The sequence below is a fragment of the Podarcis liolepis genome (genome assembly GCF_965112155.1).
Source record: "Podarcis liolepis genome assembly, chromosome: 7".
In the NCBI taxonomy this organism is placed as follows: domain Eukaryota; kingdom Metazoa; phylum Chordata; class Lepidosauria; order Squamata; family Lacertidae; genus Podarcis; species Podarcis liolepis.
Window position 1 is genome coordinate 52,473,335 of NC_139561.1, and position 14,446 is coordinate 52,487,780.

Consider the following 14,446-nt stretch of genomic DNA (forward strand, 5'->3'; position numbering starts at 1 on the left):
CCTTCACTGTCACGCCTCCTGCCCTCTCGAACTCCCCTCCCATTGACATTAGGCAGGCACCATTGCTGTACTCTTTTCAGCACCTGCTAAAAACTTTTTTTTGTTTAGGCAAGCCTACCCAGACATGTAAAGTCAACGCATATTTTTAGGTTATAATGTATGTATTTAATTTGTTGGTTTTATTTCTGTTACTGGTTTATTTATATATACACGGCCTTGGCTGGGGAGTGTGGGGTATAAATAAAAATTATTATTATTATTATTATTATTATTATTATTATTATTTATTATATAAAAACAGACTTGTTTTTAACTTGTGACTCTTAATGACAAATTTGATGCATATTGTACGTTCTTTGTAAGCTGCGTAGAGATTTCATTTACTCTTAAACTGTATACAAATTCTGTTAGGTAAATAAATGTGTGCAAACTTCTGGCGTTTGAAAGATTTAACACAAAGTGTCCCAGGTGTTGTGCTTAAAGAGATCAACTTTGTAAACTGATACCAGGAATCCCATAGTTCAGGGATAGAAAGGCCCAAGGGCCTCCCCGGATACTGAGAATCTTTTGTTCCAGCAACGCTGTAATTTACAATGAAGGCAGCAGTGACATAATGTCATTACATGCACCACAGCAGCTATAAACCTTTAATATATTTACTGTATGTAACCACATTGAGTTGCCTAGTGATGGGCAGAGAAAGGATGGCCCAGGGTGTAGGTACAGCAAACATCTTGTTTTGACTGAGTAATTTCCACAAAAAGCAGCAAAGCTCTGAGACTCCCCTGCACAAAATATGGAGAGTTTAGCTTTTTTGCAGCAGGGTGGGGAGTGCCAGGTCTAGGGGCCAAGTGTGGCCCTCCGGGTCTCTCTGCCTGGCCCTTGGGACTCTCTGCAGGCCACACCCCTCACTGGCCCTGATTCGTACACCGATTTTGCCTAGCTGTAAGGAATCATTGAATGGGACACAGGTGGCGCTGTGGGTTAAACCACAGAGCCTAGGACTTGCCGATCAGAAGGTCGGCGGTTTGAATCCCCGCGACAGGGTGAGCTCCCGTTGCTCAGTCCCTGCTCCTGCCAACCTAGCAGTTCGAAAGCACGTCAAAGTGCAAGTAGATAAATAGGTACTGCTCCGGCAGGAAGGTAAACGGCGTTTCCGTGCGCTACTCTGGTTCGCCAGAAGCGGCTTAGTCATACTGGCCACAGCTGTACGCCGGCTCCCTCGGCCAATAAAGCAAGATGAGCTGGACCTAATGGCCAGGGGTCCTTTTACCTTTAAGGAGTCATTGAACTCTGATGTTGCCTCTTTTGCTTGCCTGGGTGTAGTGTAGAGGGGTGTGTGAGAGCATGTGTAGAAACTTGCCTACTGTATAAAGGTAAAAATTGCATTTCTTGCTTTGCCCACTTTTGCCTCTGGCCCCGCCCACCACCAGCATGTGGCCCCCGACTTTGCAAGAAGCATCTTTGAGCAGCCTTTGAAAATAAGTCTTATCAAGTTAATAGTCTGAAAATTTTCTTACTTACTCACCTCTATTGAATGTTAGTTTGTGAAAGTTAGAAAGCAGAGGGGATGGAAATCCCTGTATGTGCTTCCAGTTTACTACAGCTTCATCTGTATGTTCCACTAGCAGGAATTCTGACTTGCCATAGTAACATTTGTGAAATGTTGTGTGAAAACGTGTCATCATCCTGCTGACAGGGACACAAATGTGACTTGCAAGGTAGCTTTCTTTGCACTGGCAGCACAAAAGGTTAGAAATGAATTTGCTGCCCCAAATGTGGTTAGGCATTATGGAGAACTACCCTAATTGCCAGCCTGTCACATGGTTTTGTTATTAGTTGTTTGCTTTCTTTTATAAACTTTATAGTGGGTTGATGCTTCTAAGGCATCAAGAAGGGGGGAGAAGGGGGGGGGTCAAATCAGAGCCTCCAGAAACCAGCCTCAAGCATCTTACCTCTACTCCACTAACTGGTGCTCTGGCATCCTTGGCAAACCAGCAAACTAAATAAGCAGTGTGGGGGCCCCCTTACTTTAGTGTGCTTCCCTAGTATCCTGACTATTGTCTTAGTCTACATTATCTGCCTCCTTGGATTCTTTTCTCCCAGTGCTGGAACCCTAGCCCCAGGCCCCTGCCATCCCTGGGCCCTATGGCTACCTCTGTGCTTGACAGAGTCTAGGGGCTTAACAGTGTTTTAATTTGTACAGTGTTTGCTGTACCGCAGTACCTGTACCGCTGTACCTAACATTTGTTTTTCTGTTTTGGGTTGCAAGCAAATTAATACTAGACAGATGCTGCTTTAATTATTATTTAAATGGTTTTCGTCTTTTACATATAGATACTTTATAAGAAAACTGGAAAGATGATTACACACAAACGATGAATGAATGATTAAGTAAATTATGGGGTTATGCAATAATGTCAAGACTAATTTATTATGTTGGTGTGAATGATGGAAAAAATAATAAGTAATCAACATTTGTATGTACTTATTGATATTGGTAAATGAGAACTTACTTATTTTACATAATATATTCATGTAATATGCAAACAGGAATTGCATACCAATATGAGTTCAAATTGGATTTTTTCCTTTAACTTAAATTAATAATGCAACTTTCTGTCCCTGACACAGTCAAATATCTTATGTATAATCCTGTCCTATCTCTATTTTTAGGCACTTGCACCTTTGCTGGAAAACAACCACCCACCTCCTGACTTGTGTGAATTTTTCTGCAAGGTATTTCTGAAATGTGTGTGTGTGTGTTTTAAAACATTCCCCAGGCTTTGCTATGCTCAGTGCACATCTACGCTGCCGACTTCAACTGGTTTAACCTTCATGGGAGGTTTGAATATACACTTTACGTTCTGTGCATTCAGGAGTTTCCCTACCCTCAGTGTTTGGGCATGCTCCTTTCTGGTGCCACCAATATAACCATGAACCCTGCTGTTAAAATAAATGGGTGGTTTCCTCCACATATAGCCAGGCTCCATGTGCATATTGAAGCCATTGTATTGGGGGCCTTAATTCTGGCAACGTTTTCCAGATATTTTAATGCAAAGCCATTACATTTTTAAAAACAGCCTTGTACATACAGGAACAGGAAGTGGACCATAGCCCAGTGGCAGAACACATGGGAAATTTCAGATGTAGCAAGATAGGCTTGTGCTGTCTCTGCCTTTCTTCAAAGCCTAGTGCAAAGTGAGAGACCGGCCCTCCCCAAGTTCACTGGTACATGCAGACAACTTGGTGGAGGAGTTTGGCATTTGGCGACCCTGGGTAACAACTAGCTACAAAGCAATGTAGTGGTTAAGAGTGGGAAACCAGGATTCGAATCACACTCAGCCAGAAAGCTCAGTAGGTGACCTTGGGCCAGCCACTGACTTTTCACCTAGTGTTCTTCAACTTTGGGTCTCCTGATGTTGTTGGGCTGCAATTCCCATCATCCCCACACCAGCTTAGCCAATGGCCGGGGATGATGGGGCAACATTTGGGGTTCCAAAGTTGAAAATACCATCTTAGCTCTACTGGCCTCACAGGGTTGTTACAATAAACTGTTGGTGTGAGCCAGCTGTGCTCTCCTTATGTTCTTGATACATGCATTGTTTTTGTATTACAAAGGGCAAATTGCCCAATGACAGTTCAATGTGTATCGACCATGGTTGTCCCTCCTGTTTCATAAGATTCAGATCTTCCATAGTCAAAATTTGTTTTTAGAGTTCCCAGTAAGCTATCTCTTTAGAATTCTTCACACAGTTTTAGTGCATTTTTGTAACCCACAATGTGAAAAACCAATTTGGGACCACCTAATTTTCTTTTGTTGATTTATTTGATGGCTTTGTATAATCGTTGGTGAGAGATCAAGTTGCCTCTTCTCAACTCTTTTTTCAAATATATGTGTCTGTGTGCTTTCTTAATGCAGCATTGCAGAGAACGCCCTCGATCCATGGTGGTCATAGAAGTGTTCACTCCGGTTGTACAAAGAATCCTCAAACACAATATGGTGAGTTAAGTTGCTTATTTTATTTATTTCATGTTATTCCGTTTATGGATTACTTCCTATAAAATATTTCTTAAAGTGATTTAGCAATAAAAACATCAACAATAAAAAAGATCGAAATTCTATACAAACATACACAATCAAAATACTTATATTTGCAAAATCCATTTCATATATAAAAACCATTTCAAATCCAGATACAGTGAAATAACAATCTCCACATTTTTTAAAATACAAACAAACACCAAACTTCTAATCAGCTACAAAGATGTTCCTGTTTAATCAGGCTGCAGATTTTTTAACCAAAGTTGTGGGGTGTTTTTTTCTCCTGTTCAAGTCATTAGAAACAGCAGGCACCAACTTAAAAGAGGCCTCCCTCTCTCTTGCAAACTGGAGAGACTGCTTCTTTTAAGACAGAAAGGGGGCTGAGCATCCTCTGAATGCAGAAGGATCCAGGTGCAATCCCTTGAACCCCTGGTGAAAAGGATCCAGTAGCGGAGGTTCAGAAGGATTTCTGCCTGGGAACCCTGAGTTGCAACTGCCTGTTGCTGTAGGCAGTACTTGGTCAGATGGACTAATCGTCTCTGACCTGTTAAAAAGCAGCTTCTGGCACTCGTGTTTCTTCTATGGCACAAGCTTGTGTTGTGTAAAAACAAAGGAAATGACGCTTTTTGCTTCAGGGGGAGCTGGTGCCCTTGCATGTCCTGCTCGTAGGCTGCTCAGGGGCATCTAGTTGGCCACTACGAGAAACATGATATCGGACTAGATTGGTCCCAAGGTCTGATCCAGGGGAGTTCTTTTTATGTTTTCATGGCCTGACCCAGCAGGGCTCTTTGTGATAACATGTGCAGTGTGCTTATCTTTCTTTCCTCCCACATGAAACACTGTCTTGTGCTACTAAGCCACTCAATGTCTTTATGCTGTCAGTGGCTACTAATCCTGATGGCTGTGTTCTACCTCCCTATTGGAGGCAGCAGGCCTCTGAATACCAGTTGCTTGAAACTGCAGTTGGGCAGAGTGCTGTTGTGCTCAGGCCTTGCTTGCTGGCTTCCCAGAGGCACCTGGGCGGACACTGTGAGAACAGGATGCTGGACTAGACAGGCCTTTGGTCTGATCCAGCCGCCAGGCTCTTCTTAGGTTTGTAATTATTTTTGCTCATATACAGACTTAATCAATAGATTGCTCAACATATGATGACTATTTTTTAACTGGATGACAAGCCCTTCTCTGTATAAATGCTGTCAAAGCCACAGGATGTAATTATTGCCTTCTTATGCTATGCAGCAAATTTCTTTGTAAGTGACGCTCCCTTTTTTCCATTTTCAAAAAAGTGCACATCGACTGATCTTGCAGCTGTTTGCAGGTCATTGCAGTGTGGAAAGGCTCACACCACTGGTGTCAGATTGCCTGCAATTTCTCACTTGGCACCAGGAATCTCCAACAACGTGTGTGTTAAGAATCCAGCGCGATACCAGATCTATTTCATTTTTTCATTCACATATTTTTTAATGTGTGGAAGGCAGGGGTTTTGTGGCCTACAAGCCTGGGTGTTTTGGTGGTGGAGACAGGATAGAGAATGGGTGGCGGGAAACAATTCCTTTAAAAAATCTCAATTAAGTAGCAATTAAGTTGAAGGTTGGAACAGACAGTTGGCAATGGCTTGGGGGGGGTGTAAAATTGCTCTTTAGCTACAGGCTAGAAGATCAACTGTGCAGGCTAGATAATGAGAATCTGGATTTATTGTGTGCAAGTGGCCATGTTTTTTCTTCGCTCAGGCCTGCCTCAGCTGTTGCAGTCTGCCTTATTAGTTGTGACGGGATTGGACCACCGCCACACGTGACACCATAGGAGCATTTGTTATTCTAATGGTGTTATAAGTGGAAGCATAAATCTAGATTCCTTTTATGATCTCATGCGCTTCTGTTTGCAGTCAAACCAGGAGGCTTTATAGTCAGGCACTGAATGACAACAGACTGAGGAATTTCATGAAGAAACAAGAGCAAAATGTTTTGCCAGGCAGAGGCCACATAGAGAGTCAAATCACAGCAGATGACAAGCTCCCTGCCCCCCGCCCCCGCCCAGTGCTCATACCTCTTGGTCCCCTGCTGACCCCACACTTAAAACACCTGGAAGAAGCTCTCAGTACAAAATCAGGTCTGTGACAAGCAATAGATTTTAGTAACGGAAGTCTGTTAATTTCTGCCGGTCTACTCTTGAGTATGATTTAGCTGATTATCACGCAGTAGTAATATACTGCTTTTCAGCTCTGAGATTCCTAAAGCAGTTTATGAAACTATTTAAAAAACAATTTTATAAAGGCATTTAAACCTCCTAAAATCAATATTGGTGCAAATGAGATGGTTACAGAGACTGCAGCTAATTTCTTGTTGAGAGCACTGAGGATTGCAAGTAGAAATCTTATCTTGACAAACAGAATCATGTTTCCCTACCTGTTTATGTTTTGATTATTTGGTATCTTATTTTTTTGTGCATTAACTGATGCATAAGTTTTATTGTGAGATCTGTTGGTGTGACCAATCCATAAATTTATTAATTACATGTACGTATAAATATGGGGGGAAATGCTTGATGACAGAAGTCAGCAAGCAGAAAGATAGGCTGGAGAATGTTATCTGTGCCTTGTTTGAATGGAAAATGTAATGACCATCTGGATGGCTCTGTTCTACCAACACTCTCGCAGGCCGTATATCTCTGAATGCTGGGACTCACAAGTGGGGAGCGTGCTGCTGTACTCAGGTCCTGCTTGTGGGCTTCCCATAGGCTTCTGGTTGGCCAATGTTTGAACAGGATGCTGGACTAGATAGGCCTTTAGCCTGATACCAGCTGCACTTCTCTTATGTTTGTATGAATGAAAGTGGGGGTTATAAGTGGTGACTAATGCTGCCTCACATTGTTAAACAGGTCCAGGTGAACATTTCCTCACTTAAAATCCACAGCTTGAATGAAGCCTTTCATCCATTCTTCTGTGACATTATTTGCTCTCTCTCTCCTGTTTTGGGCAGGATTTTGGGAAGTGCCCTAGGTTGAGGCTTTTTACTCAGGAGTACATTCTGGCCTTGAACGAACTGAACGCTGGCATGGAAGTAGTGAAGAAGTTTATTCACAGGTCAGTGGCTTGTTCTCTCTCAAAAACTCTGCCCTTCTAGGGTGTTAATCCTTTAATTCTCCTCTCTCTTCTTCATCTCCTCAGTAGCAATACTAGAGTTGCCAGTAGTAAGTTTCAGAGCTGCTTCTATTTTACTGCCAAACATTGCTCTCCCGCGGAAAAAAAAAATGTTGTGCATGGGCACATGCTGAGCAACCCTTTCTCAGCATTCTAGTCCTACCCTGCATTTTGTGTTCATAGATTCAGGCTACAGGCACACGACCTGCAAGCGACTTTATGGCAGGAGAGGCCAGGGAGAGAGAATTTAAATTTAAAGTGGGATAGCAGAAACACGGGGAAATGGGATGGCCCCTCTCACTTTTGGTTCTGGCTCTACTCATCTTGGGACATGGCCCTGTCTGCTTGTAGCTCTGACTCCACCCCCTCCAGCATGCAGCCCCCAGCAAATTACCCCTGGCAGAATGCAGCCTTTGGGGGGAAAGGTTCCCCACTTCTGATTTACTCCAGCACTGTTGCCTCGCGATTGTGCCCTCATGCTGCTACTTTTGTGTTGTCTTTCCAGCATGCATGGCCCTACCGGACAGTGCCCCCACCCCAGGGTCCTGCCAAATCTTGTGGCCGTCTGTTTAGCTGCCATTTATTCGTGCTACGAAGAATTCATCAACAGGTTAGTAGTCGCGGTCTCTGGAGTGAAGGTCTTCTCTTTGGCATTTGGTTGACAGGTCACTTGTACTTTGGTTTTGGATGCCTGAGTAATCACAAAATTCATATGCAACACTGCCAGTTGCGAAAGGTTCATGGCCCAGCTTTCTCACAGTGGCAATTGGAGAAAAAAAGGATTGCCACTTCCGTGTTTACTGTGTGGCCTTTGAAGCACATGTCTGTGATTCACATGCCAGGCATGTATCTTTGTATATTCTGGTTCCTGCACCTTATTTATTTCATTACATTGATATCCTGCCTTTCCCTAAATACCAGAGCATTTTCTTTGTGCATTTCAGGTATGAAGTTCAATTTAAATTGTGTTTGAATTTACACGGCATCAGGGGTAGCCAACATGGTGCCAGATGATGCAGGACTGCTATTCCCATCAACCCTGGCCATCAAGGCCAGTCATAAAGGATGATGGGAGTTGTGGTCTGTCAACACCACGTTCCTTACACCTGCACTGCATGAGTACTTCCAACCTCTTAGTCTAAGTAAGACATTCTTCCGTCCCACCCTCCAAGCCCAGGGTTTTTTAAATGAAGAGGTCCAGAATTGAGGCCTGCCTCAGAGCTATGTCATGTATCCCAGAAATCTCTTCACCTTAACTCTGAAGTATGTATGTGGGAAGGGACTCCACACATGCTCAGAGGAACTTTGATTATCCTTCATATGTTCCACAACTGAGCCCTGCAGTGTGAGTGCAGCCTGGGTGCATCCCATCACACGCCTTCCCCATTTGAACCGGAAGTGGTAGCAGATGGCAGTTAACCACAGTATAGCTTCTGTACTGTCCCAGATTCAGGAATTGTCTGCTTTGTGTCACCAACCACTGAGCACACACAGAAGGTCCACACAGCAGTCCAGGGCAGATTCCTGTAGGAAAGAGTCATAGTTCTGTGGTAGAGCACAGACTTGGTGCACAGTGGGTCCCAAGTTCAATCCTACATATCACCAAATATGGCCTGTGTGAATCCCTGGAAAAACCATTAGTGTAGGTGGTTCTGAGTGTAGATGGAACAGTGGTCTGACTCAGGAGGGTAGGAAGCTTGCTAATATTTACACAAGCCCCAGGCCAAGTTCACTATCATCCCCAAGTGAACCATTTCCTCCCTCCCCACTCCCCATTACGAAAGGGGACGAAAAGGATGTTGAGGGAGCAGTGGCAAGAGCCGTAGGATTTTCTAGCTTTCCATAGGGCTGGGAGAGTGTTGGGGGTGATGCCTCCAGACTCTACCCCTTCCTCAAGTAAACTCTCCAACAAAGCTGGACAGCTGTCTACTGGAGTATGAATTTCATCACAGTTTTTGCGTCATTTGGAAGAGAGAACCACATTCCTCCCCATTAGCAATGGGTTCACAGGCCTTCAGAAAAATATGGCCCATACTGTAAATTCTTTGGGGAGATGTTTGTTTTCCTCTGCTATAAATAGAACTGTGGCAATTGCAAGGGGCCAAGATGTAAGATGGGGATCTGTTACAACACAGCTAGGCTACCCTTCCTCCTTACTAATTTCTGTTGTGCCTGGCTAGTAAAGGCTTCTTTTTTAGACTTTAAAAAATTTGTATTTTTGAAACACAGCCGGGACAATTCTCCAAGCCTGAAGGAAATTCGTAACGGCTGCCAGCAGCCCTGTGACCGTAAGCCCAATTTGCCTCTCCGGCTGCTCCACACGAGTCCTGACTTGGTGTCCCAAGAGGCCACACTGACTGAGTCCCGCCTCAAGTCGGTCATCGTCACGTCGAACGAAATCCACGTGGAAGTCGAGCGCAACAACACAGCCAACCAGAAGATGACGGCCAACGTCGGCAACGACAGTGAGCCCAACCTGATAGACTGCTTGATGGTCAGCCCCACCTGTAGCACCATGAGCATTGAGCTCAGCGCCCAGGCGGATCGCATCCTCGGTTGCTACGTGGAAATACTCAAGATGCTGTGAGTAGTTTCCATGCCTTTTGAAGCTGCCTCTCTTGAACTGTGCGGGTGGGGGTGGGCGGTGGGGTGCATTTCTGCCTGCCTTTTTCTCTTCAACATCTGCAGGCATCCAGTGAGATGTGTAAATAGCAGAGCAATAAATCTAGTGCCGGCATTAATGTCTGCAACAGGCATCTGGCCCGGCCAGCGGAGCTCCAAAAATAGCATCCAGCGGATGAAAAGGGCCAGTTTCTGTTTGCCCGTTGACCCCTGAGGATATTTTACAAGATAGCAATGTCACTGCCTGATTTTCTGGGTTGCTCCTTGCCTGCCAGTCACCCCTCCGCGTCTTCCATTTGAGGATTAGATCCCGACAAGTTTGCTCTCAGGCTTCCTAAGGGCCAGCCAAAGAAGAAAATGGAATGTTCCTTTGATCAGTGTAGCAGAAGGCACAGGTGCAGGGGTTTCAGAGTGTGGTGGAACTCGTGTACGATAATTCACCACAGCTCTCTCAGCTGATCTTGGGTGGCTTCCCCCCCCCCCACTTTCTCCCTCATCCCAGTAGTGCTCAAGGCACTGTGAGGGGCCATTGGACCGAGGTAAAGCACATGCATGGCATGGAGGAGGAGGAGGAGGTTGTCCTAAACTCAATCACTAGCATCTCCAGTTTTTAAAAAGGGATCAGGTGATGGGAAAGACACCTCTGCCAGAGACCTCATCCTAGTACACCGTACTGGGCTAGACAGAGGAAGTGTTACGGCTCAGTGGTAGAGCATTTGATTTGCGTTAGAGAATATCACAGGTCCAGTCCCCAGCATCTCCAGGTAGGGCTGGGAAACACTCAAACAACCTGAAAGTTACAACAGAAGTGTGGAGTATAAATAGCACTATCAAGTTACAACAGCGTCGCAAAGAGTTCCAAAGTAAAAAGCTGCCTGATTCAGAGCTCCTCTGTGTACACCCTCCATAAAGAGACTGGGTGCCCAGAGGGCAGGGAAGGGCAGCATTTACGTTCACGTAGCTAAGAAAAGGAAAGCATGGAATGTCAAATGTGCCATTTTTCACTGTCTGTCCCCCAGTCTTCTGTGTTGAGGTAGTTTTTCAGACAAAGCAATTTCCTAAATTTTGTCAAACCACCTGCTCTGTGGAGGACCCTCCAGGCTTTTCTTGCACGTGGCCACTAGCTGCATCCAAGAGGAGGGATACTAGTTCTATATAGATCAGAGGTGGAGTATGCGAATTGTCAGTGGATAATAAAACTTAAGCTGGCTTTGGCTATATAGGCCTACCTATTACCTTTGAGATGGAAAGACTCCCTGTTTGTAATCCTAGAGAGCAGCTGCCAGTCAATGACAACAGCACTGGACCAGATGGAGCAGTTTGATCAGTGAAGGAAAATATATCAGTCTTACTCAGAGTGGGCTCACTGAAATCAATGGTCATGACTAACTTAAGTCCATTAATTTCAGTGAATCTACTCCAAGTAGAACTAAGTTGGGCACCACCAATTCTCTGTATCCACTTTCAAAAGAAAAAGAGATGCAACCATAAATGGAAGACAAAAAATCTCAGGCTACTGCGTTATCTTTAGATATCCCTCATGACCATGGGTTCAGAATGACGAAGGCTGCACGCAGTCCTAATGCTACTGGGAATAAGCCTCATTGTATTCAATGGGACTTAATTTCTGAGCAGACATGGCTAGGATTGTGCTGCAAGGCTGCACTTCTATATGTATACCTGGGAGTTAACTCCATTGAACTCAGCATAACTTACTTTCGAGCAGACATGTATAGAATTGCACTATAAGTGCAAGGCGGTTACCTTGCAGAGTAGGCAAAGAATAATTCACATTATTCTCTGATAGGAGTGTCTAACGCTTACAAAGCGAAAAGCCATAGGTGGGTCCTGCATCCATGATTTGGTTTGAATAATTACAATTTATTATTGCAATTATTCCCAGAATATGCTGACTGCTTAGTATTGCACAAAGAATCTTACTGTCTCTGTTGCCTGTATCATGCTTGAGAGTGCTGAGTCAGATCCTTCAAAGAACAATTAAATGGATTGTGATGTTCTTTCTACGAGTTTGCCTTAATGCTGTCTCTAATAAGGAGCTTAGTTAAACTCCACTGAATGCAGAGATCTGTGGTTCACATGATGGAATGGCTTTCTTTTCAAACTGAAGCCTGCTATAGGAATGGGAGCAAAATTCAAACCAGTTCGTATTTATAGGTGAATCAATCCAATTTGTACTTGAACTGAAACGCAGCCATCCTTTGAACTTTGCACTTCTCCAACTTTTGCTATGTAGTTATCCAGCCAAGTAATGTGTGCAAAGATGCATATGTTAGTGGAAAAACATACAAAAACGTGTTGTATTAGGGGAAAGCTGCTTTGCAAAAATTGGTTATTCAGAGAAATTCACACTAAAATGCTGATGAACTTCCATGATGACTTTTAAAAATAAATAAATCACAAACTCGTGTGGGGAACTGAACTTCAAAGGAAATATGAGAAACTGAGAGACTGAAATTCGCAGGTTCACCCATCTTGACACTGCTGCGGTGTTTACTTGCAGAGCCAGGTAGAAGAGGAGATACTGGTTGGAATGCTTTTGCCTTTAATATGTTGCTGTCTTGTTTCTTTTTTTAAAGAGAACAGATATCACTCCTAAGAAGTTTATGTAGCTCTTTGAATGACAGGTTTCCTTTACAGGCTCCCAGAATATACAGGTTTTGGTGTGGTATCACTGTTAAACTGTGCGCTGCTTTAAGAGTGCAGTGCTACAAAGTGGTATATAAAACTATCAATAAAGAAATAGGCTGGTTTCAATGAAAAGGTGTTGACCAAACTGCAAACGGATTCCTTTTGTAGAGGAGAAAACTGAAGTAGGGGAGGTTGGCGGCCACTTAGGGCTTCTTTCAGCTTGGCCCCACCTTCTCCACATTCCCCTATAGGTCAGCTGCATGCTTCAAATACCCTGTGTGCATTCTCTGATGTTATGTTTATCGGGGTTGCCCCTGGCTGCTAATATGTTTTGGGATTGTTTCGGCTCTATGGGATCTGCAGGGCAGCTTTTTCTATTGAACCGAAAGACGACACTGGGAAAAGGGGAAAGGCCTCTGGTGGTGTCCATGGAGCAATGACAGCCATGGTGTGTGTGTGTGTGTGTGTGTGTGTGTGTGTATAGACAGACAGACAGACAGACAGACACACACACACACACACACACACACACACACACACACACACGGATATACATGCAGCTCAGGCAGAGGCTTGTTTGATTTGCTGAGTTGACTGTAGTTACAAGCTGACATGCTGCAGGTTTGAAGGTGGGAAAAGAGAATTGACCAGGCTGTGTCATGTGGCAGCTCAGTAAGCCTTTGTGTCTTAGGGAGCTGATGGCCCTGCTGGCCATGAGCTTTCTGTGACCTTGGCAGAAAGGGTCGCACAGTCAGAGATGTGCAGCTGCTGGTGGCAGGGGGTATGTTTTGGGGTCTTTGCATGATTAGGAATTTTAAGCCCCACCTTTGCAACTGCTAATAGATTTGGGGCGGGGAGCACTTAGCTGGCCTGTTGATTGATGCTTCCTGTGTAAGTGGTGAGCCAAGCTTAATTTTGGAAATAAAGAGTTGCAAATGTCTTCTGAATGTCATATTGTTTGCACTGGGGAGATACCAGGTCAGATTGTTTGCCCATTTAGCCCAGTATTGTCTGTTCTAGTCTTTTGTCAACCTGACACCTTCCAAATGTTTTGGACTCCAGTTGGCAAGGAACAAGGAACAACTTTCTTTGCATGTAAAATGCTCTGGTTGTGTTTGCTTATCGCAGCCTTCCCCAAGTTGGTGCTCTCCAGATGCTTTAGACTGCAGCTCCCATCACCATTACCTGTGCTGGCTGGGGCTGAAGGAAGTTGTAGTCCAACAACATATGAGGAGCACCAGGTTGGCAGATGCTGTCTTTCCTGGCTGGCAGCCACTTTCCAGGGTCACAGGCAGAAAGAAAGAGCTCTTTCCCACAACCTGCAGCCTGTGACCCCATAAAGATGCCGTGGATTGAGTTGCATGGCCAGTATTAAGTTACCTTTTTTCTTTTTCTTTCTTTAATTTGAAGGGAAGTTTACATCAGCACCCATTCCAAAAACTGTGTTCTTGTGATCAGATCTATGATCCTTTCACATCATATCATCTTGAAAGACAGGGATAAGTCATGCATGCAGATTGTGTGTCCAGGTTATGCAATGGGCTACAGATGTAACAACAACAATAATAATAACAGAATAAAATGAAAAGGTCACAACAAATGGAGTGGGTCACAAATAATGCTCCTTGCTATAGGGAGAGGATTTAGCCAAGACCAGGAGTGGCTAATCTGTGGCCCTCCAAATGTTGCTGAACTACAACTCCCATCACCTCTGGGCACTGGCCATGCTATCTGGGACTGGTGGGAATTGTAGTACAGCAGCACCTGGGGTGCCAGTTGGTCAAGAGCCAGCCATAGATGGATCTCATTCACACATACTGTGGTGGATGTGTTACCTACAAGGACAAATGCACAGCTGATAAACAAGAGTGGATTATGCATTGGGTCCAGGACTAACAGCACTTTTCTCATTTCAGATCAGACTATGAGGATTGGAGACCAGCTCTTGCCAGTTTGCTTCAACCTATCCCATTCCCTAAAGAGTAAGTTCA

At 44.3% G+C, this 14,446-nt stretch overlaps 1 protein-coding gene across 2 annotated transcripts in view; it reads left to right on the forward strand.

The window, feature by feature from the left end:
• CMIP (c-Maf inducing protein) overlaps positions 1 to 14,446 on the forward strand; it is a 144,787-nt gene that overhangs the window by 115,045 nt on the left and 15,296 nt on the right. For both annotated transcript variants that reach the window (XM_083514968.1, XM_083514969.1), the window contains 6 exons: positions 2,677 to 2,739; positions 3,923 to 4,003; positions 7,024 to 7,127; positions 7,690 to 7,794; positions 9,414 to 9,767; positions 14,372 to 14,437. In XM_083514968.1, coding sequence (XP_083371094.1) covers positions 2,677 to 2,739; positions 3,923 to 4,003; positions 7,024 to 7,127; positions 7,690 to 7,794; positions 9,414 to 9,767; positions 14,372 to 14,437 — 773 coding nt within the window. The remainder of the gene's footprint in view (positions 1 to 2,676; positions 2,740 to 3,922; positions 4,004 to 7,023; positions 7,128 to 7,689; positions 7,795 to 9,413; positions 9,768 to 14,371; positions 14,438 to 14,446) is intronic.